Consider the following 25,829-nt stretch of genomic DNA (forward strand, 5'->3'; position numbering starts at 1 on the left):
TTACCTAAATATCAAACTTTTCATTTACATACACCATCCCAATATTTTCATATTTCATATATTATAAAAAATACTATAATACTTATATATCCTATAACATCCACATGTTACATCTTTTCTGAACGGCTTATATTTCAACTATATTTGTAAATTCCATCATTAAGTCACTGTATGTCCTGTTTTCAAAATTCTTATTTAAGCTTAATTTCCCCTCAGTATTCAAATCATTCTTGTCAGTCATAATTCTCTCAAAATTAATTACCTTTAAATGTCCAAACTTTCCATTCACATACTTCATCCCAATATTTTTACATTTCATATATTGTAAAAAATACTACACTACTTATATCTCTTATGCCTCTTACTATAGGTCCCTTTATATCCAAAATTATCTATTTTTTAACCATATTCAAATAAATGTTTAATCATGTAATACTCCATCTGCTAAGTCGAATCAGATCTCTTAAGTCTAACTCTAGCTTTCTTCTTTTGCCAAATAGCTTTCCAAGTTAGTATATTCCGCTTGCCAGGAAGTTCCTGTATTTTTGTAAGTGTTGTTGAGAGTGAGAATGACAAGTTGAGTAGGATGTGTGCTTTTTGTCTCCTGGACTCTGATGATTTTCCTTGCAGCTCTATAATCCATTTTGTTAAATCTTCTTTCTTATCCTCAAATTTGTTTTGAAGTCCTGATGGATAAAATATCTTTTCCATTTTCATTGTTGTGGTAAAATCGTGTAGATTTTTTTCTATTTGTGTTAAGTTGTAGTGCTCTTCATTAGTAGCTTCCTTATTTAAGTCACTTTCTTCTAGTTTGTGTTCTGTTATCTGATTTGTTTGTTCTTTATCGTTGTTTTCTGTGGTTTTTTAATTGTAAGTTTAGATTGAAGATATGTTCATTTATGTCATCAAAGTTGTTTTTGATCTCATCGTGGTTTGAAAATATTGTCATTTGAATCTGTTGTAGCATTGCATACATTTCTTCCTGAAAAGTACTTATCTTGTCTTGTCTTACTCCTGCAGATCTCTGATGTTCCAAGTTAGGTCTTTCAAAAGGGAATATTGGGTGTGGTTTCCTGTCCTTTTTAGATAAATATGCAATATCCATTTCATCTCCCCCCTCCAAACAGTCTTTCACCAGTACATAGTTTCTGTAATTAGCCTTATCAAACCAGCCAATCTCAAAATCCAAACAACCAAATCTTATATAGTTCTTATCTTTATGTATGGTTTTTGTAATCCAATGCATTTCCAATTGTCAAGGCATCAGTGAAAGCAGTATTTTATAACAATTCTTCTATTCAGGGGTCCAGAATGTTTAGCCACCTTAAAGCCTTCTAGTAAATTCCACCTTAGATGATTAGCCAAGAGTCAAAGTTTTTCTTTTTCTGCAAACAATTCTTGAGCTTAGACAACAGTTAAAGTTTTCTTTTTTGGTAGACGCTTTTTAAGCTCATAGATGGCCCAGTATGTGGGAACAGATTATTCTTTGTTTCTGGGTGTCTTGCCAATTTCTGAGTCAGAGTTGCTGGTGTTCTATGCTCTAATTCTCCACTAGATGTCAGTAGTTATTTATTTATTTTTATTTATTTATTTATTTATTTATTTATTTATTTATTTATTAAATTAAATTAAATTAAATTAAATTTTCCAATTTTTTCAAACAATTTTTTTAATAATTTCATTGAAACTCTTTAGGGTGTAAAATCTTAACGGTTTTCTTAATTTTCAGATTTATCCAGACTATAGTGTTATTTTCATTTCAGTAAATTTCTTTTTCCCCTTAGAAGTTAATTTGCTGCTTCTGTTTATGCAGGGATGGGGATTTAGTTCCCTCCCTCACTTTTGGAGGATTTCTTGCTTTGGGGATCTTTTCCAGGGAATCAGTTACAAAATAGAAGAGAGAAGATCGATATTCTCACCCAGTTTCAAGCACGCTGTTCACCATTATTCTGGTTTGTGCTTTTGGATTTCAGCTGCTGGTAGCTTGGGCTAGACACTGATGTGCAGCTAGCCTTTCTCCTTCCGTTCCGTGATCGTCGGGGCGCCCCTCCTTCTTCATTGCCTCCCCAGAATGACTTTTGACCCTTTTAGGGTCCCCTGGCAGGGTGAAATCAGCCGTGTGGTACGGAGCCCTGCGATTCCTTGGTGTGTCGCTAAAGGGCGGAACTGGGACTTTTATTTATGATTTTTTTTCCAAATTACTTCTATGTTAGGTCCTGAATTTGGAAACAAGTTTCACTGCTTGGCAACTGCACAAAATAAGTTAAGGACAAATAAGTTGTCATCCAATATGACAATGTCATATACAGGTTTTTGCCTCAGCATATTGTGCAGACATGCCATTAAATCCTGATTTAGTGCTAATTGGGACATACTGAACAATCCATGATTAGGACAATCATGACTTAGCATGCTATGTGATTCCCAATCAATGAGATTTAGGTTCATTGCTTATAGGAGGAGAGGCAGAACATGAAGGGGAAGTCAAGAGAGAAATCAGCCTGGAGTTGTTACATTCCTACAAGCAGTCCATGTCTAGCTCCTCTTGAATTCTATTAACTTTATCTAGTGCCAATTTAGTGCTGAATGTTAGTTGATTAGATTCTTGTGTATAGGCATGAACAATAAATCAGCTTAACTGGAACTTAACATGTGGTTCTGATTCTCCACACCTGACACTACATAGGATTATGATATAAGATTCAGATGACAAATTTAAGTCTGTAGAATTTATAATACAATATAAAGATATAGGGTTGCATAAAACACACTGTAATTTTCAACAACAGCTTTTCTTTCAACTGTAAACAGCTGTTCTGTTTCTAATATATAACAGGTAACTTCCTGTGGAACCCATCACATCCCTTCAGTTCCCAATAGACAAGCCTATATTCAATATATGAATCTCAGAGACCCTACTAAACATGTTCTTGAGCCTAAAATTATGGTCATAAGTCATTGTGATTAAGTGGGTCACCATGTGATAGCGCCCAATTTTACAAACTTTTTTGCAGCAATTATGAGAGCATGGTGGTTATTAAGCAAACATGACAGTTGTTAAATTAATTTATTTCATCCATATGGCATTAGTACCTATTAGAAAATCTGTCTTAACTCTGATCAATCATTAAATGACCAGTCATTAAGCGAGCACTGCACTGTAGAAATGATAATTCTAGTTCATAGTAATGTAATACAAGCCCATTATATCATTCTGAAAATTGTTTTAAAAGTTTCTTTAAAAGTTCACTTAAAAAGTTTCTATGCAACAAAGGGCATGAAATTAAAGTTATTTACTTAAAGGTATACTGTTGCAATGCAGGAAAAAGCCAGAAACCTTTGAGAAAAATAAAAATACAGTTCATAACCCTATGGTTCTACTTTCAGCATGGGACAGTCAATAAACTAAAGGTCATCGTTAAAGTTAGCAAAGGTTAACCAATAAAAAAGAAACTGAAGCCAAGAAAGACTAAGCAATTAATCAGTGTATACTGACAGCTGACAAGCCCTAAAGGTGAAAGAAGCCTGTAGATCAAAATGAAGATAAATATATTTAAAAGTGAAAAAAACACCAGAAAACAGAAAAATGGCAGCTCAATTTGTGAAGATTTTATTCAGCTCTTATCAGTTGACTTTTTCTTTTATTAAAATCAAAGAATGTTCTCTACAACAGTCAAAGTATTATCTCCTTATGACTATATTCTGTGAACATGATTCATATTTGAAATTTGAAAAAAAGTGATAATCCTGGATGTGGATGAGTTGCTTATTTTTGATTTTCCTTCCTGCTTTAATGGATTACTCATAATCTCTGTTTTCATAATCTATCATTCTATAAGATTTTGTTTTCTATGTATAAATGGTTAAGTGCATTGCTTTCCTTCTCTCTCTATATCCTGTGAGACTGTAACTCAATATACAGATACTGGAAAAGAAAATAAGGCAACTCACAACTTTATTGCTTTGGATTAACCACAAAATGCTGCTGGTTGATCAGCTGCTCTGTATACCTGGCTACTGAACAGGAACATTTCTTTTTTATTTATTAGCTCCCATCTGAATAATTAGAGGAATAACACCCCAAATAGTTTTCCCCATTAGGAAGAGCCAAAAGAAATAAGGCATGGCAATTTAAACACCAGCTTCTGTGATCAACAGAAGTATGATTGACAATGGAAACTCATCCTTTTTTGGTGAGAAACACAATAAAACCTTGATTCTCCAAACCTTCATGTAGTGGACTTGGATTGTGCCTCCAAACAGTGGAAAAAAGCCCACACTTTCCAAAGCAGCCAGAATAATTATCATTTGTCTTAAATGATGCAGCTGATATAAACAATCTATGCTGACCTGATTGAATATATAATATGTTAATTAACTAACTGATACTGTTGGATGTCTGACGTCATTTCATGAAACCAGATTGTGTGAGATAGATAGATTATTGAGGTAATGCATTCTGAAAACTTTATGCCAAGGCTGCTGTCAACATTTTAGCAAGTATATTTAGAGCTACATTTAGGATCTGGAGAAGAACTCTGTCACTTTTCATTGATTTAATAGTATGAATTCCTGAAGAGAATACCATGCTGTTAAAGAGACATCTCAGACAGAGTAATTTTTGGACGTTTATCTCAAAATAAACCTTTAGTTTATTCCATGAAGATGCTTGAATCTAGATTATACAGCTGACTATAAAAATATAAAGCCTTTACTAGCTTTTTACTGACATTATATATCAGTTTTTAATAAAATGTTGACTCTGTATTTTTTATATTCTAAACTCAGCAATACATGATTAGGCACACTATAATTCTTAAGAATATTTTCGTATTATTTTTTATTGATCTGTGATTGACAAACCTATTGAGTCAACATTTTATTAAAAACTGATATTTTGCTGATGTGTCAGATACGGCATCACCAGCCAGCCCCAAATGCTTAAAGCCAGAATATAATGTAGCCTAACTTTGTGTATTTGAAATGCAAATTAATTACAAAAAAACCCCCAACAAAAACCCAAACTTACAGAAACAACTTTGCCGACAATAAATAGATAAAGCAACTATTCTTGAATGTGCCCCTTTTACACTGTACCATGACAAGGCTGACCTCAGCAATAACACACAATTCTTTGAAGGTAAAGTATGTTATTTGAGTTCTATGAACTGATACTTACCTTCCAGATTCAAAAGTGAACCATGTTGAATCACGTCCATATCTTCTCAAAGAACTGAGAGGCCACATGACCAGTTTAACCTTAGCGTTATGGATATCCCAGAGATAAATGTTTTCATGTGTGATCTGCATCGTACATTCACCATAGATATCTAAATTTGGTGTAGGCATAAGATATACATTGAATCGTTCTGGAAGACAGAAACAGAAATAATACATTAAAAGTAAAAAAGTGTGAACTGGCTTGAATTATGACCACAATTTTGATTTTGCCTATTGACTAAAGCATTTATTAAAATAAAATTTATTTAAAGATAGGAGGACATAATTGATTTAGAGGACAGGGTTATTCCTACCATATTTCAAAAAAGAGTTGAGACCCTGTTAACGAAATAAACTTTGCCTCTTTTTATGACCTTCATGAAATGATATATAATCATGTTCCTTTTTTAGCATTTATAGTTTCAATTAGTTCATTTACTTAGGAAGGTGCACCTGTTTTCTAGATTTAAAGAACTTAGCATATTTTAGTAACAGACTTATAATACACACTTTAAGCCTGTTACTTTAAGCTTTGAAAACTACACTTAAATATTGCTTTATTACATCACCTCCTAATTAATGTACCCAAAGAATGATAGGTAAGCAACATTTTGTAGATAAACAAAGTGCTCTGTCCAAAGTCATTTATTTGGTTTCTTAATCTATCATTGATTGGATGTGTAATAGTATATGAACCTATAATTTCAAATTATATAATACTAAACTTCTAGACTATCTCTTTCTCTTTATATAATTCGTTATATAGTTATACTTTATGCACGCCTGTGGCTATGTGCAATTCACAAACACCTGCTGACAAATGCTTCTGTCAAAACCATTCCTAAGGAATAGCAAGAATGAGCATAAACACACAAAACCAGAGATTTTGTATGCAAATTGGCAGCAGCAAATGGCAAGGCTAAAATCACCACTAGATGATTTGTCATCAAATTCCAGTGGTACTATTTTCAGGGGCAAATGAGGATGGGACACAGGACAAATTTTAAAATTTTTTAAAGATAATTTTCACAATGAGAAAGTGAAAGTGAAAGTAAGTGTAGCAATAACTGCTCAGCAAAGTAATATAAACTAATACTGCATAAACTAATATACATCTATAAAGATGTATCAGTGAATCTAATTTTAAAGTGATACTTAGGTAGTAGTACAGACACACACTGTCCAGTAAGGACTAGCAGGAATCCATTCTAACCTAGATTTATGTTCTCACAGAAGTCACTTTTTGAAAAACAGATAGAACATTAAGCTGGAAATATGCCTCAGAATTAATGTAAAACATTAGAAACCCAACAGGAATAAAGTTATGAAAAAAGGCAGTTAATGAACAATTTCATGTACAATAATGTTAAAGATTTCAAGCTATGAATAAATTTGTAATTATCAATATATATTTTTGTCCCTCAGCCTACTTGATTTTGTTTTATTGATAAGCTCTGAAGTTAATTCACTCAGTATTACACTATCTATGTAGATCTCCAAAGCTATATGTAATCACTAATCACATTAATGCTATAGTCTACAGGGGGTCTAAATAAAAAATATCAGTGATGATTATGATAATGTATTGTTTTTATACAGTTTTCAGAATATTAATATATTGCTACCAAGTAAAGCTACTTCAATTACTTAAGTATTCTGTGCAGCTACTCCAGTTTTTGATGCCAATGCAAACACTCTTTACAAAAATAAATATACTTTCTAGATTCCTACCAACATTTTCATAAACATAACTTGTGGATTATATTACTAAATTTATATAGTTGTACCATATATGTAGTTGATATTAAAGCTATTATTTATAATTATGGAAAGCTGGATGAAGTAATGCTAGGCCTATTTGGTTATTAAAAGGTAAGTAACTAGTTTTGATCCCAAATCACATGTGAAGGGAGTACTGTGGAATAACTCCATTTTAAAAATAATGGGGCAGACTTTTGGTTGGAAAGTTTGGACTAACAAGGGATTAATATACTGCTCAAAAAAGTAAAGGGAACACAAGATAAGACATCCTACTATTAAATACAGTACATTGTGTTGTTTAAGTGTTCCCTTTATTTTTTTGAGCAGTATATTTTAAACCAGTTGATTCTTAATAGTTGGTTTAAAGCCTTCGAGTCTAATTTGCTTTCAATATACACTTGGCAATTTTTATAACTAAAACGGGTATTAACTAAACAGTATGGGCTAGGTCAGTGATGGCGAACCTTTTAGAGACCGAGTGTCCAAACTGCAACCCAAAACCCACTTATGTATCATTGGGTGCTGGGTGCGTGTGGCCCATTGGGTGGGTGCAGCCATTGGGTGGGCATGGCTGCGGTGGTAACAGCAAGACTGGGTGGGACTAAAAAGTTCAATCAATCAATTCCAACTTTGTGAGATCTTTTCCCGTGAGAAGTTGAAATTGATTGATTGAACTTTTTTTTTTTGCACACAGCAGCGGAGGTCTAAAGCGAAAAGGTTTTATAAAACCCAGCAGAAGGCCTAGGACTGGGGCGACGGTGCGCATGCCCACAGAGAGGGCTCTGCATGCCACCTGTGGCACACTTACCATAGGTTTGCCGCCATGGTCCTAGGTGTTTTAACATGCTCTGAGGCACTTCCAATTTTAATTTCTTTAAGAGATGTTGCATTTTAACAGAAACTTACAATCTTTTAAAAAATATTAAAAATATTAAAAATTCAAATGAAAGCTAGGATCAGTTATTTATCGGATCTGTTGAAGAAAGAATTGGAATATTAAATTTTGGAAAATCAATGGATGATTTCACAAATATATATATATATATATATATATATATATATATATATATATATATATATATATATATATTAAAGAAAGTTTGTTCTAGAGTATGGCAAATCTTTGAGAAGTAAATGCTGAAAGCACCTTTAAAAACCTATGAAATGCATATTAACAAACTAGATCAACTTTTTATTCAGTTCAAAATCATGAAGCAATCCTCTGAATGGAGAATACTGTCAGCATCCCATATGTTTTATTTTACAGTTGTGACTGCAAATAACTCCCAGCTGGCTTCTCTTTATTTTTGTGAATAGTTTAATTTCAAAACGAACTATTTCATGAACAGTCTTGCATGAAATCAAATCATATCAAATCAATCTTTATTATGATTTTAGTCCAAGATATAGTAATTGGTATTGTCATAAGCCAATGGCTACCTGGACACATAATCTATTTTTAATATTCACAGAAAAAGATGGGGTTGTAATTTTTGAAAAGTTCAGTAAATCAGGGAAAAATCTTCCTTCCACCTTAAACTATTTGAGATTATTATTAGAAAAGGACATTAAGGAAACACAGTATGCTCAAAACATCAAGACACATTTATTTCTTTCACACTGAACATCACTGTCTTAAGGTGAGTTGTCCATTAAAAAGAAAAGTTCCTGATTAGACTGAACCTCAACTGTGAAACAAAGAAACAAAATCAATAGTAATTACCCAAGAGTGGAGACAACATATGCAGTGAAATTTAGAAGACTTAGAACTAGTAATGAAAAAAAAACAAAAAACTAGAGATTTCATTTACCAGGCTACTGGGTAAACATGACTATCACAACTAGTTCTACAAGAAATCATTTTATTATTTTTCTCTTTTGTAACACTAATGGCATTAGATATACAATGAAACAACAATCCTCCTACTCCAAATCAAATCCAATTTTATCCATTTTAATCCAGAACACAGTAAGATAGATATACAAGTGTGGTAATAAACTAAATACAGGTGCACATATCCTGACGTTGAAAAACCTTGCTCAAGTTGTGGACTGCAAAATCATAAGGGGAGTCCTTTATGCTATGAAGCAAAAATGTGAATTTAAGAATAAGCTAAAAGGAACTGAATGTAAAATTAATGTGAATTAATAAAGCTGAAATAAATGGGAGTAAATGCAACAGCAAAGTGTTTGAGCTCATCCAGTTCACAAAGGCAGAAGGCTTGAGAGGTTTTACAAAACTGGCATTATAAAAGAGCTGATGGTAAACTATCAAATCAGACTTTCAAATATGCCCCTAATATTTGGGAGGTGTATACTAATACATATAAATTGTTGGACTAGATCTTTAGGAACTCCTGAAGGATGAATGCATCTCTCAGGTTTGACTCCATTCATTTTCAGTACTGAATGCATAGAACTGGCCATCCTGCTATTTTTTTTTAGCACAATGGTTGCTTTGAGTCAGTTCAGAAATATAATTATATCTTAAAGAAAAAGAAGAAAATACAGATAAAATTCAAATGATAGGCAAGCCTAATGTGATAGTCTGTGATAGAGAGTGACATTCATAAATAAATACAATTAATAGAAGAGGGATATAAGCATGAAAAACAAAATATTCTTGACAAATCTATACTGGCTTTAAGATTCTGATTCCATAATATGAGCTCATTCATAATAAATGAGTAATTTAATGGGTTAGTTGGCAACCTAGTCATACATATTTGCAATTGAGATTTTAGTAATAATCCAAGAAATAAACTATGAAAGAACAGGCATCATCTGTTCTCCAGATGGTTTGGGCTATAATTCTATCTCTTGCTGCCCAGGGCTGATGGAACTTGTAATTCCAAACATAAGAAATATACCTGGTTGTACAATCTGGTTCTGTAAGAACAATATTCTTGTTTAGATGACCTACCTAATCTGTGACTGTTCTGCAAAATGGATGAATAGAAGAATAATTAATTAAGAAATAGTCATATTGAAATGAACATAATTACCGTATATACTTGAGTATAAGCCGACTCGAGTATAAGCCGAGACCCCCAATTTCACCCCCAAAAACTGGGAAAAGTTGTTGACTCGAGTATAAGCCAATCCGCCGTTCTGCAAGCCTCCGCCGCCGGCGGAGGCTGGATCCGCGCTCTGCAAGCCTCTGCCGCCAGCAGAGGCTCGATCCGCCATTTTGCAAGCCTGAATACACAGGAATACCCTGTGTGGCCGCGGCTCTCGGGGAAGCCCTGGCTGTCCGCTTCCTCGCTCCACGCTGCCATTCGGGGCCCGCGCGTTCCCCGGGCAAATCGCGGCGCCCAGCAGGCGAGGAAACACGCCCGCTCCAGTTGCCCCCCCTTCCCTCAGGAGACGCGAAGCAAGTGACCGCCTGGAGCTTACCGAGGACTTGCGCGCGGCCGAGGCTTCGGTGCTTCCAGGATCGCGCGCACCTCTCCCAAGCCGCCGCTGTCCGGAGACCTGCCGAAGTTTGGCGCCTCCCCAAACCTCCCCAAACGTCGGCAGGTCTCCGTTCCTCCTGCCGACGTTTGGGGAGGTTTGGGCGCCTCCCCAAACCTCCCCAGGTCTCCGTTCCTCCGCGCAGACCTGCCGACGTTTGGGGAGGTTTGGGGAGGCGCCCAAACCTCCCCAAATGTCGGCAGGTCTGCGTGGAGGAACGGAGACCTGGGGAGGTTTGGGGAGGCGCCCAAACCTCCCCAAACGTCGGCAGGAGGAACGGAGACCTGCTGACGTTTGGGGAGGTTTGGGGAGGCGCCCAAACCTCCCCAAACGTCGGCAGGTCTCCGTTCCTCCGCGCCCTGCCTGCCTGCTTCTTTCCGCTGCGGAAAGAAGCAGGCAGGCAGGGCATGGAGGAACGGAGACCTGCCGACGTTTGGGGAGGTTTGGGGAGGTGCGCGCGCACCTCCCCAAACCTCCCCAAACTTCGGCAGGTCTCGGCCGGCGGTGGCTTGGGAGAGGTGCGCGTGATCCCGGAAGCACCAAAGCCTCGGCCGCGCACAAGTCCTCGGTAAGTTTTTTTGTTGACTGGAGTATAAGACGAAGTGGAATTTTTCAGCCCAAAAAGTGGGCTGAAAAATTCGGCTTATACTCAAGTATATACGGTATATTAACTAACTTTGGTTAGAATAAAGCATTCTCTGAATTTATAATTACACAGAACTGAATTTGCTATAAATTAGAGGATGAGGGAAAAGTATGACTTGACTTTTTTTGCTGTCAGTTGTTGTTTGCTGTTATGTACAATTTATCCCTTTTTGCAACCTTAATTTGCTCTGTTCAAGAACTACACTGTACAGAATATTTTTTTAAAAAACATATGGATATTAACATACAATTATTTTCCATTTTCTGATTCATATGTACATTAAAAATAAACCAAAAGAATATCTTTTTACTTTAATGATGATGATGATGATAACTTTATTGTCACTGTGAATGTACACCAATCGGCATACATCAAAATGAAATTTCATTGCATACAGCTCTCAAAGGGTCACCACCTCCGATATATACTCCTTGTTCGGGGCCTGCTCAAATGTCACATTGTCCATTTTAGTCTCTAGGGAGTGAATGATGGCAAACAGGACAGATGGAAATGGGGCTCCATGTGGATTAGCGCTCAAATTCGCTTGTATTCTGACAACCTCGCCTTCTTTCCTTTTTCTGATCCTGACTCTTCCACCTTTTCCTTAAAGAGGCCTTGCTTCTTTTTGCCCCTGGAGCACGCTGCCGCCGCCACCAACTCCTCCAAAAGCCTCTCTCTCTTCCTCTGGGCCTGCCGACAGCCTCATCCAGTTCCTTCACTCCATAAGCTCCAGGTCCTTTCCTCCTCTGCCTCCTCTGGAAACAGCCCTGATTTGCAATACAATCCATCACTGGGCCAGCAGTCAGATCTTGCTGCTGGTAGAACAAATTCAAACAGCTCCAACGACTTTTAATGGTCTCACCAACAGTTCCAAAACAACTAGAAACTCGCCATGCCAGCAAAGATTGTTGGTCGTATGTTGTATGTTACCTTAGTTCCACCATGTTGCTCAAACACATTAAAATCTTCCTGATCATGTGGCCTATAGCCCTTACAATCCCTCCCAAAACTATTCGCCTTCAAGAGCCAATGCAGCCACAGCCATTCCAGGCGCCGCCATCTTAGAACATCTTTTTACTTTAAATGTAGGTGAATAACATGAATCAGCAAAAGGTGTACTCCATTAATGATATCATTAGTTTTGGCTCTAATTTGACTGAATGATTGATAAAGGTAGCTCCTGATAGTTTATTAGTAGTTTAAATTGAGATATGGATGGTTCCTCCTGTGCTGGATTTCAGAATGACCATCAAAATTTAGATTCATCAGCAGACCTTTAGGGTAGGAAAGTGAGCTGATGCTTCCTGTACAGTAATGTGGATTATAATAAACATAAAATTTATCTCTGCAAGATTGTTATCAGTGTTTTAGGCATTTTTAAAAACTTTTAAAGTATATATGATAGTCTATGTCAGGGGTCTCAAACTGCCAGCCCGTAGGCTGGATGCGTCATGGCGAAACCACGCCCACCCCATTGCAGGCAATGGAAAAAAAAGTCGCAATACGTTGCGACACGTCATGTGATGTTGTGAGTTTGACACCCCTGGTCTATGTAAACCACTCACAGTTGGTTTCAACTGAAGTAGCAGATAAGTTGAATAAAAGCGCTGTAATAAGAGCCTTGGTGGAGCAGTGGGCTAATGCCTCCTTAAGTAACACCAACTGCCTGCAATTAGTGCAGGTTCGAGTCCCACCAGGCTCAAGGTTGACTCAGCCTTCCATCCTTCCGAGGTAGGTAAAATGAGGACCCAGATTGTTGGGGGCAATTAAGCTGACTTTGTAATAATGCCGCTTGGGGGGTGTATGAAAGCCCTAATAAGCAGGCATATACATAGAATGAAGGCTACTGCTAAGCTTGTAAGCCGCCCTGAGTCTTCGGAGAAGGGCGGGATATAAATGGAATTAAAATAAATAAAATAAAATAAATAAATAATAAATTTGATCCTCTGCCAGGAAAATAATAACATTCAAGCTAATAATTAAAATAGTAGTTAAAAAGTAGACTAACTTTTGTCTGTCTCTTTGAATTATTTTGTGCATAAAACTGATGAAGTATATTAAAATATGATCTAGTGGTTTGGTCTAGTGATTAAGGCACCAAACTAGAAACTAGTCATTTTCTTTCAACCCAACTGATTTCACAGGTTTGTGGTTATAAAAAAAATAGGAGTAAGGAGGAGTAACCATGTTTGTTGCCTTGAATTACTTATAAAAATAAAGGTAGAATAAAAAAAATATAAATCTAAAATGTAAACCATGTATTTTTATTTTTTTTAAAAAGTTATCTATGATTGTGAACTTCTTAAATACAAATCTGACTTCAGGCTAAGACACCATTTACATGTCAGAAGCCCTTTTTGTAATGAAAAATTCAGTCAAATGCATCCTATGTATGTTGAATAAAAGGGAAAATATTTCTAAACTAAATTATTTCATTAAATAAAACATTGTGATACTTATTAATACTTTACCCAACTCTATGAATGTGCATTTATATTTTGTTTTATTGTGATACAGGTAGTAAAGCACAGCTAGGTTTCCATCAATGTTGCATTACAACTTTTGCTTTGATGTGCAAGTAAGAAGTAGGTTGGAGGAGTTTTTTCAAAAAAATATGTTTGCAAAAAGGGAGATACTTCAATTCATTTGCTAATGCTCCTGTTATAGATAGTTTATCTAGTCCAGATACCTGATTTAAATTTATTAATAGGTATTTTGCATCGTGTCTTGCTGTGTGTAGCAACCGTAATGCCTGCTTTTCTTTCTAGAGTTAAAGTGACAGCTAGCTTTAGCTCTGCTAATTTAAATGCAAATTTCGGCACTGGGGGATATTTATCAAAATTGCAATGTCTGGGGTAGTGAAACTAATGATTCAATTCTGCATATTATTAAAACATCCATTTTGTTCAGGTCTTGAATTTAAATACTGCTGTTAATTATGGCTACTTGGAGTCTTACGGGTGCACTATGAATGGAGGACCTGGGGATAGTGTCCTAAATAGATTCATTTCAAAACAGTTATTTAATCCAAAACAATAAATATGTTTTAGTTATCTAAACTGAATAAATAAATAAATAAGATACATAAATGTTAGGGGATTTTTTATTTTTACTGTGGTCTTTTGGCAATTTAAAACAAATTCTAACCTGATTCATCAGTTCGCATTTGTGCCGATATATTCTCTGACCTGATGTGGCTCAAGAGAGTCCTACAAAAAACTCAAGAAACATTTCAGCCTGCTCTTGACCAAATTATGATTTTGCTTATAGCATTCATAAAATTGACTCAGGTCCATTCTGGGAAGTCCTACATGAAATTTACAAAAGTTCCATACTGGAATTTCTGAAACTAGAGAGTTCCACCTCTAGTCTTAGTGAAAACCATTGACGGTGCTTCCTTTTCACTGCAAATTTATCCAGAAAATATTTCATAGTGATGATTATTCTTTATGTAGTAATGTCTGTATTATTAGAATATGATAAAAACCTTTGGCACCATCTTTGCCTTGTGAATTACTCATAAATCACACCTTACCTTAGTCCATAGTTTTGAAGAAAGTCAAACGTCCATAATAAACTGTACCTGTAAATCAACTATTTATATGCAACAGAAATATTTATTTATTTTATTTATTTTAATCCCATTTAAATCCCGCCCTTCTCCGAAGACTCAGGGAGGCTTACAATCTAAGCACAAATCAAATGTGCTTAGCAATAGCCTTCATTCTATGTATATGCCTGCTTATTAGGGCTTTCAGCCCACCCACCCCAAGCGGCATTATTACAAAGTCAGCTTATTGCCCCCAATAACCTGGGTCCTCATTTTACCTACCTCGGAAGGATGGAAGGCTGAGTCAACCTTGAGCCTGGTGGGATGCGAACCTGCACTAATTGCAGGCAGCTGGTGTTACTTAAGGAGGCATTAGCCCACTGCTCCACCAAGCCTAACTTCTACAATTTGATAAATTAGCTTATGTTTTTGAACTATGTTAAATAGATTACCTAAACACATACCATTTTGCTCTCTTTGAACTCCAGCAGCAAGTAGATCAGGTTCACCAAGGCTTATATCATTAAGTCTAGTTCCAAGACATTCTATGCAAAGATGTTTGCACCACTCTTCTGCCTCAAGCTCTGAAAGGAAAAAAAATGCACCAGGAATGTCATTAATAGGATATTACAGGGATTGTGGAATAAATCAAATACATTGTTAAAGATTGAGGGCAAGAGGAGAAGGGGACGACAGAGAATGAGGTGGCTGGATGGAGTCACTGAAGCAGTAGGCGTGAGCTTAAATGGACTCCAGAAGATGGTAGAGGACAGGAAGGCCTGGAGGAAAGTTGTCCATGGGGTCGTGATGGGTCGGACACGACTTCGCAACTAACAACAACAACAATTGTTAATGATGAATGTGAGGAAATATTGCAAAAAATTGAAGAAAAAGAAAAAAGAACCCTAGATGTCAGAGAAGATTGTGGAATTTGACAAGAAAAGAAGCCAAAGCCAAGAAAAAAAAAACATTTTAGAAGGGAACTTAACAAAGAATTTTAGTGAGCTATTAGAAGAAATAAGATTCAGTGACAGAGTTACATCTCCACTGGTTTTCAAAAGCGTTCTCTAAATTCAGAAGGTTTTAATATCAAAATGGCATGTTAAAAAAGACCAATTTGAAGCCCCCTTAACTCATATGTTCAGGTTCTTCCATATTTATTGAACAGACTTAATACTGTGAATATACTTTTAGTAAAGGAGTTAAAATCTAAGGATAAAATGGTTAGATAATTGGAATAAGAAGAACTCTGTATCTGGAAAAATTGCAAAGAAGATTGTTATCTGATCTTAGAAAAGGATTTGGTCTATTATCAAAGGCTGGCTTGGCAAAACATAAATATTTAATGATAAGATTCAATGATGACAAAATGTAATTAATACCTTAAAAGTTGAATTATTACCCTTTTCAATATATATGACAGTTTATTTTATTCAGTTACTTTTTTTGTTTCTTCTACTCATATGTCTAGGTTTCATTTTGTTATTGGATTAAACAAGTGAGACAAGAAAAGATAATAACAAATGAATTATTGCTGGGGATAAACTCCAAATTTTAATATCAGATACTAGCATAAAAATATTTTTTAAAATTTTTATTATATTTAAAAATAAAATAACATTAAATATGGTTAGTATAACTAATTTAATATATATTTAATTATATGAAATGTACAACTCATTGCTGCAAATCAGGAATAGATATCTGCCTTCTACTTCTGAATAATTCTTTTAATCAAAGAACTTACTGTTACTGGTATCTTTAAACATTCTAAATACTATGGTTATAGTCAAAATATAAAACTTCCTAAGAATCTTAATCAAAAGCCTCCTCAAAATGTACATAAAACTTCCCATATTAAAACTTTTATCACAATACAAAGCAATTATAATTGCCAAACCTTGTCTGTTTTGACAAATATGCAAAAATATTACAGCAGTTTGGATATTTCTCATCATTTTCTCAAACAGTTCAGAATATCTGGAACAAATATCTGGGAGGAATCTGAAGATGCAATAAAAGCAGATGCATTTACTTGCTTCATCATGCTTTTTATCATCATATAGTTTGAAACCCATCTCCTTACCCAACATTTGGTTATTTTCAGTGTAATCCACCCACCACCATTAATCTAAGTACCTTTCATTTGCTTCATTTCTTGGAGCTCCTTTGAAAACCTGCTTTTTCCTGCTTGGCAATCTGCTTTTATCAGAGCTCAAACAGGTACTGTACAAATCAGAGCTTCATACTTTATAATTGGGATATTGTCAAGCACACTCAGGAAACCATCAAGTTCCTCGGATAGATCTTTATAACAAGTCCTTCGCCATTTCAGAGATCCCGGATGCTAACAATCTGTAGCTAGATAAAAAAACTGCTCTGAGATAGCAAAGCATAAACCTATAAGCCCTGCCCAGTGTCACCTTATAGGGGAAATAGGCAGCATAAAAATTGAATAAGTAAATAAACACATATGTCTTCCATATTGTTCCATCTGCTCCAAAGATTCAGAATGTGCTTACATTTGTTGGATTTAAGATTACCTGGGACAAAGAGACCCAAAATACATAAAGAACTGTTTTGCTTTGTGAAGGCTGGAACATACAGTGGTTGATGTACCTACAATTTGTTAGAAGAAAAAAATGTAATCTCAAAAATCAGAAGCTTCTAAGAAAAATGGCAGAATTTGAAATGCTTATACTGAATTGAGAGCATCTACTAGAACATATGTCTTTGCCATTACTTAAATATGACATGGAGATAGAACAAATAAACTTCCTCATAAAACCGAGTCAAAACTTTTAAGAAACAGTCACAAAGGAACAATGAGAAGAATTATGGTACAACTTTATAAAATTTAACATTTTAGATTAAGAAAAAACTGGTATAAAATGTTTTATAGAACATATACAACTATGTCAGTAATTGACAAGAAAGACAAATCATACCTAAATGACTGGAAAAGGTCATGAGACGAAAGGAGATTTTTACCAAATGTGGCAGACACATAAAAAAAAATAAATCTCAAAATTACTGGAAAGAAATACAGAGCACTATTCAAAGCATTTTTTTTAAAAAAATTAAGTTTGAAATTAAACTTTACTTCTTATTACTAAGTATAATTCCAAAATATATTAACAAAACATATCACAATTCACTAACTGTAGTTCTGATTATTAATTGGAAAAGAGAAATAATGAAGGCATTTTATCAGACTGGGTACTTAATCTTAGGGAATACATAATGGCAAAATTTACAGCACGTATTCACAACAGAAGTTTAACCCAATTTAAGCAAGAATGGCTTCCATATAAAGTATATATAATCTGCAGCAAGGCAAAAATAAGTATTTAGAATATGGTTTTTAACAACTAATTAAAGAATTGAAATAATAAAAGGTTAAGTATCTATAAATATTGTACATTAGTTGAAATAGACCAAAGAGGAAGAAACTAATTATATATAATATAATTATAATTATATATAATATATATAATGTTTTTAGTAGTTTTTCATTTTTTAAAATTCTTAAATAACAAATAGTGGAGATTTCAGAACATCACTCAGAGACTCAAATCCTTCTCACATTGTTAAAATAATTTAATCTGTATAATGTGCTTTATGGATAATTTCTTATAAACAAAATGAGCACTAACTGTATCATGGCAGTAATTCCTTTATCCACTTACTGATTATTGTATTTCTGTATCAACTATTTTCTTTCTTTTCTCCTTTTGCTTGCTCTTGCTCTTTTTAATGATTAATGAATAATTTTTTAAAAAAAACATTACCTGGGACAAGTTTATGATAATACTGAAGACATGACTCTCCAGGCCAATTTACTTCCTTTCCACCACCAGAAGCATTCGCATTGAAGTTCCCTGCTTCAAAGGCCAGACAGACTCCAATACTAGCTTTTCAATGAAGCTCCAGGAAAGTCACTGCAGGACAATGGGTTGATAAGTATCAAAAGAATCCCTAGCTTGTCCCAAAAGGCCAGTTTCATGTATAGGCACTTTCATCCAGCTGTTTCCTGTATAATGTTACTAATTACTGCCATGACTTTACAACTAACCTAAATATTTGACCATTTAGACCGAAGTATGGAGGGGATTTTTTTTTGCTTAGAAGGAGATCTACATAAATGTGTGGAGCTCCAATCTCCTGAATATGTGCTATATCATTCTCCCCAATGTCTTGGCCATGCTTTCCTCTGCCCATTGCTGTCTACAGCACCAGAACCTACTCATCTACAGCACCAGAACCTACTAATCCTCTTTATGGTATCATGTTCAGCTTCTGCCATATCTCATATGTAAGTTCTTGTGTTCAGTCACTCAGCTCTAGTCATATCTAAACTATGCAACCACTCTACACAGGGCTACCCTTGAAGAGTATTCAAAAACTATAGGTGGTACAAAATGCAGCTGTATGAACAGTTCTTGGAGCCCCCAGGGTGGCCCATGTTACAAATCTATTGCACAAGCTGCTGTTATTGCCAGATTGCTTCTGGGTCCATTCAAGATATTGTTATTACTTTTACAGTCCTTTATGACATTGGTTCAGATTACCTGAGGAACCATCTCACCGTAATGGGATTGACATGCCCGGTATAAGGGGCATGCTGCAGATCCCATCAGTCAAGGAATTTTAGCTGGCAGGGTCCAGGAGAAAAGCCTTTTCTGCTGTGCCTTTGACTCTCTGGAAATTGTGTCCTTCAAGCACCCACTTTTGGGCCTTCCAAAAGGGCCTGAAAACCTGGCTGTGCAATTGGCTTGGAGCCTGGATGGGGGTGTGTCACATTACAGGCGGTGAATGGACTGTATAAGACCTCCACTCTGTGTGTATCTTGCTCCTTTTCTTACTATATTTTTTAATTTTAAGTCAATTTTAAAGTTAATATTGATTATTGTAATAGTTTAATGATTATCCTCTAGGTAAGATGGATGGCATATAAATTAAATAAATAAAAATAAAATATAACCTCAGCTTAAAGGTTGCAATATCTAGGGGCACTTCTATGGGCCCAATCAAGCTAATTTCCTCTATTTAATCAACTCAAAGCTTACTACCATGAATACACCTACTCACTCTCAGTTAATGATAACTGTGAGAGAACAATGTCTAAAACTCTTATGAAACTAACAGTTTTAAGTTATCATTTCTTCTGGAATCTGTATTAAGATATTTCTAAGAAAGAATACAAAAATGTATTGTGCACTGACCAGAACTGTCAGTGTATCTGTCACCATGTAAAAGAATGAAGTCGCATATGAATCTTGAATTATACTTTTATGGGCATAGAAGTGGCACCTCTAAGGACAAGAAAACGGTGACCCTCAGATGTTATCGAGGAAAGGGGTTGTGGGAATTCCCACTCCTGACTTTAGGAATACGTTTTACTAAAAGTTATTTTTATTTATGTCTGCAATACGCAATAGGGATGATGTTTGTTGTCTTTGTCCATTCCTATAGCTGACAACACAAGCAGAGATACTGAAGGAGGCAGAACTGTGGGATTGTGGGCTTGCAACATTATTTATAAAGGCTGCTTAAGAAGCTACTTGAAGAAAGAGGTCAGTTTCAGCAAAGGCTCTGGAGACTGTGGCTGCACAGCTAATGGAGTCAAGAAATATAAATTCTACTTTCTTCTTCTTGAATCTCTTCTCACTCATACTTTCTCAGTGTAGTGAATAGTCTCACAATATGCTCTAGTCATCCAAATCTTCTGTTTCCCAATTAGGAAGCCTCAGTAACTAAGGTTAGCTATAGCTCAAGATAAGCCCTCTTTCATACTCTTTAAATTTTTAAGTTTTAAGGTTGATATATTTGCCCTTTTAAAAGTACAGCCTTAGGAAACTTAAGTGTCCTGTTTCAGGTTTCAGCCACAAACAAGGTTACTCAGAGATCACCAGTTTTACTTCAAGGCTGAAGAGTTAACAATGAAACAAAGGAATGTAAATGAAGAAAAGGCTTGCCTGAAAAGTTTGCTTTGAAATACGAGCACAAAATAGTTGTCTAGAGTTGCTCCAAATTTCAAAAAGCCATGTCAAGGATGTCAGCCAGTTCAAAGATCAGATGCCCAAGAGTAGAATCTACACAAGAATTGAAGGTCAGATGTTGTTTGCAGCAAAGAGAACCTAACTCAGAGCTTTTTCTTAAATAAGGCAGTAGCCAGCTATCACTAGGCCCGAGGAATCTTTGGTGCTCCTAAACTTGCTTGTTTTCTTGCAGACCTTTCAATACCCAAACTAGGCAACATTACAGGTGCTAGTTACCTAGTTTGGATAATGAAGCATCTGCAAGAAAACAAGCAAGCTCAGAGAGCACCAAGGATCCTTCATGTCAATCCTGAGCTACAAATATTCTCCTTTATTAGTATCGTTAATCAGAAAATTTACTCCTTTGCTTAATGAGGAACCTAAGAGAACATCAAGGTTTTGCTGTCTTCTCTTGTCTGGTGGGGATGCTAGGGGGTCTTACGTCACTCTCACCTGACTTGTCCAGATGTTCAGATGATGCCTGTGTTTGTTCAGCCTGGTAGGATACCTGGCTTTGTGCTCCCTAAGGCTGACATTCCACAGATTCACCTAAAGCAGCTTCTTCAGGGACACATACAGATTCAGAAACTGAGTCCTGGGCACTAAGCTGCACATTTGGCAGTAACAGAAAAGAAACTTGTAATATTCTGACCTTTGTCATCTTCAGCTGAATAATTTTTTTTCACTTAAATTTAGTTATTATTGTCACCTTATATCTGAAGTCCTAAAAGCAAAACAGTAAATGTTCCCTTGGATTCAGTATAAAATTGGCTTTTGATAATTTCTTTGGACAGGGATGAATATAAATCTGACCTTGGGTAAGGCTGCGTACAACAAACTTTCCACATTAAAGATTTTTTGGGGTGCAAGTAGACATTTACAGCTACTTTAAAAAAAAAGCATAGGAAAATCTGCTCATATTAAAATATGAAACCAGAATATAACATGTATACAATGTATATGAATCCCAACGGATAACTAGAATATGCAACTCTTTATCAATATTTCACAAAGAATTTACATTTACATGGCCTCACTGATTTAAAAATGACAGTGCTTAGATAATTATTTTCATCCAAAATACTCATCCGAGCATATTAGAGAAAATGGGAAAACAGCACTTGACAGTTTTTTGCATGTCTTTGGAAAGTAGGTTAGCTCTTTGAAGAAATTTGTAAAAACATGACCCATAGAATAGCATCACATGACTACCACAGCTTCAAGACTCCTCTGAAAATAATACACATTTAGAGACAACACACAAAAATGACATAAATTTATACATGGAATTTAAGCAATTGACAGATGATGTATGAGTTTCTGGGTTTGGAGAGATTTCAGTGAATAACATGGTAATTTACTGCATCTAACCTGAAATATCAGATCTATTTTTCATTTTCTGTTTTCTGTCACTGTTTGGTCTCACTTGCGTTTGGCTATTTGTGTTCTATTTGCAGTACAGGCAGTTGTAAATAGATTAATCATTTGGGGACTTTTTCTTAGATTCAGCATCCTTTACTGGCTGAAAGTCTGCTAAAATGACTGGAATACTTAATTCTAATACACAGTACAATAACTTATCTAACGGTGAGCTCTTGTGCTGAAGGCAATATAGTCAAAATAATGCTACTGAGAAATGTGTGAGAGTTATTAGCATGCCTGGGGCACTCTAAGTATAACTTTAAAAGAAATAAACACACACATATAAAGGAACAATCCTAAAACCTGCAAAACAAAGTTTAAAAGCACAATACTGTACATATTTGCAATAGCACATCTTGCTAGGAAAAGACAGCAAGGGGAGAAAGGAGTACAAAATAAAATGGACTGCTATAGAATAGGGCCTAGATCAGGGGTGTCAAACTGCCGGCCCATGGGCCGGATGCATCATGGCAAAACCGCACCCACCCCATTGCCGGCAATAGAAAAAAAGTTGGGATACGTCACGACACATCACGTGATGTTGTGAGTTTGACACCCCTGGCCTAGATGGTCAACAACCAGAATAGAAGCATTACATAATCAGGCTTTTTTTTTCTTGTATGGTTCACCTTATATTTGAGTCTAACCAATAAAAAAATGTAAAGGATCCTTTTTTGTTTGTTTTCCTCCCCAATGCTAGAAAAACATCTAAGCTGGAATAATGTCTTCGTGTTTACCTATCTCCACTAAAACAACTCTCAATTATAAATATAAATTGCAGTGCACATTAATATAGAGTACAAATTTAAGTTTCTACTAAGAATATAGCAATCAAAATAAAATAGAATTTAACTCTGCAAACAAGTTATCTAAAAGATTATTTTGTTTCTTTTCATATATGCACGTTCTTTTTTCCATGTAAAAGTATTTTTTGCTTTGTCCCAAATAGTTCCTAAAATCCTTACCTATCTTTAATTATAAATTATAAATGAATTATAAATAACAAGTTATTGATGCTATAGAGCAGACAATAAATAAATAGCGTAGTTGCTTCTATGCATTTATAGCTGTTTAAGTTGTTTTTACCCACTGATTAATCTTGTCCCTAAAAGGCTACTACTACCTACCAATAGATTCTGACCGGTTCTTATGCAGCAAAAGTAAGACAGTTTCTGCCTTTAGGTCCTTGTTTGCTCATTGGAAAACCACATTGTGCCTACCACTGACTCCCCTACCCACCTGTGACAGAATGTGCACCTGGAGAAGTGGGAATGAGGGGAGAGTTTGACAACACGGAGATTTCCTAGACAAAGACCCAAAATAAGAAATTATGCAGCTCTGAGCTGGATTGGGGAGTGGGGAAGAAGTTCAGGGTAGCCATACCCTAGAATCTCTCAGGTCATATCTAGTAGGTTAGAATGTTACAGCTTTAATTTGGCAACATTCTGTCCATTATGTACAAACAAATATAACACTGGACTCAACTGGATTTCAGCCTATCATCTCTGGGCTTTGGCCTTGACACCATCACTGTTTTGGAAAGCTTCTATAAAAGAGAAAATCAAAAATATTGTGCCTTCCTTAGCAACTATTCACTGAACAAATCAGGTGTAAGGGCAGATCATGCCAAAACCTTTTGCACTGTTTCTAATTCTATGAAAGAACAAAAGATGTTAATGAAACAGTTGATCAGAGTCCAGACAACACAAGAGTATGTGTTCTGATTTTCTGTACGCCATTTTCATAGTATTATCTGCCACTTGCTAATTCTTTAAACCCAGCCTTTTTTTAAAAAAAATATCTAGTAGACCAATAGTTTCACTATAACATTAACAAATATTGGCAAATACTGTGAAATGTTTGTAGTCTGCTCTTTTAAAGCTCAATAATGAAATCTGAGCAGCCGCAAAGTTGAGACCATTATAGATTTCAAAGTGATGGGAAAAATTACTGACTTTGTTAAGAAATATGCTGACTCCCCATTTTTTAAAACAGATTAAAGTAATCATATTTGAAATTCACTTGACCAATATCCAGCTGCCAAAGAGTATTCTAATTAATAAATTGGGATAACTAACATGAAAAAAAAGATACATTCATTTATAATAGATCTTCAAGATACATTGAAATTCCCTCCTTTTTTAAATTTGAACTTAAGTAAAAGATCTCTCCTGGACTTGTTTTCTGCATCATCTACCAAACATCAGCTGCCATTATGTAGTATAGCAGACATGTCAAACACAAGGCCCGGGGGCTGGATCCGGCCCGCGAAGTGGTTTCATGTGGCCCACGAAGCCATCCTGGAAACAGTGAGGGAACGGCCTCCGCTGCCTTGTCCTTGGCCCAGAGACCCTCCTTCTGCCAAAGACCCTCAGATCTGTCCCACTCCTGCCCAGGCCCCCATAGGCACCCTTGATGCGAACAATGTAGAGCTGGCCATGCCCACCCAGTAGGCCATACGCACTCTAGCCATGTCCACCCAGTAGGCCACGCCCACCTAGCCATACCCACCCGCCCCCCTGAGGGCAAGCGCAATGCTGATGCGGCCCTCAATGAAATTGAGTTTGACACCCCTGTAATATAGTTTTAATTACTTTGGGCACTGACATCCTGAATATGTATTTCTTAGAAAAGACAGGATAGGATTGTAAAGCACCTAAAGAATTAGTCTTTTCTCTTTTCTTGAGTCACTTCCTCTGATAGGAAGGAGCAAAAAACCCCAAACCAAAACAAAAAACCCCCACCACTGCCTATTGCCTAATTGTTTTCTTTCTGCCCAGTATTTCTGAGTCCCTTGTGATATATTCAAGGCTATGTTTGCTGTACAGTTTGTTCTCACATGGATCAGTAGGATAGGATATTTCTTAATGAGCTTAAAAAGCCTTGGGATTCTTTCTGTTACATCCCAGATGTGGGATGGCAACTTATTTCTCTTGACAAACTATTTAACCAAAAATTGCTTTTTAAGTCCCTGTCAGTAGGGAACTTCATCACCACCCACTTTTCTACCTTTTTTGGGCAAATGGAATTTTATTTAAATGTTACTTATCTTGACTGCAAATGCCAGGTGGTCTATCTATCTTTATTCTGGTGAGTATTCATGTACACATATATCCACCTTACACTTCGTAAGCAAAGTAGTTAACTCTTAGAAGGCATGACAAACAAGAGAAAATGCTTTAGAAAAAAAAGCAGTCAATGGTTTAAACTGGGTTAGTATTATAAAATAGTGTACATTGTCAGGTAAGTTCCTTTCTTTTGAAAAATAAACACATGGATCAACGTGAAGTCTTTTTAATTTTAATTTAATTTTTTCCCCTTTTCTTTCAAAATGCCTGCATCAGCATGTATGAGAGTTTTTCTAAACAGAGACAATAAGAGTAATAGATTCTTTTCGCCTCATGTATGGTGGCCCTGATCTGGATCAAACCACCACAAATGTACTCTCAAATAAAACTTGAATGGCAAGTGCATATAGGTAATTCTCGACTTGCAACCATTCATTTAGTGACACATATGACTGTTGCAGCATCCCCATGGTCATGCGATAAAAATTTGGGTGCTGGGCAACTAGCACGTATTTATGACAGCTGCACTGTCCTGGGATCATGTGATCACCATTGGTAAACTTCCTAACTGACAAGCAAAGTCAATGGGGGGAGTGGAAAAAACCCATTAATGATCACATGATTCACTTAACAAGTGCCGTGATTCACTTAACAACTGTGGCAGAAAG

The 25,829-nt window shown here is 35.9% G+C and overlaps 1 protein-coding gene across 1 annotated transcript in view; it reads right to left on the reverse strand.

Moving 5' to 3' along the window:
- Window positions 1-25,829, reverse strand: part of DOK6 (docking protein 6) — a 209,595-nt gene that overhangs the window by 44,121 nt on the left and 139,645 nt on the right. Inside the window, exons 4-5 of the mRNA XM_083359361.1 lie at window positions 15,095-15,214; window positions 5,180-5,369 (exon numbers count right to left, since the gene is read on the reverse strand). Of these exons, the coding sequence (XP_083215487.1) occupies window positions 5,180-5,369; window positions 15,095-15,214 (310 nt within the window). The remainder of the gene's footprint in view (window positions 1-5,179; window positions 5,370-15,094; window positions 15,215-25,829) is intronic.

The sequence above is a fragment of the Vipera ursinii genome (assembly GCF_947247035.1).
Source record: "Vipera ursinii genome assembly, chromosome: 3".
In the NCBI taxonomy this organism is placed as follows: Eukaryota; Metazoa; Chordata; class Lepidosauria; order Squamata; family Viperidae; genus Vipera; species Vipera ursinii.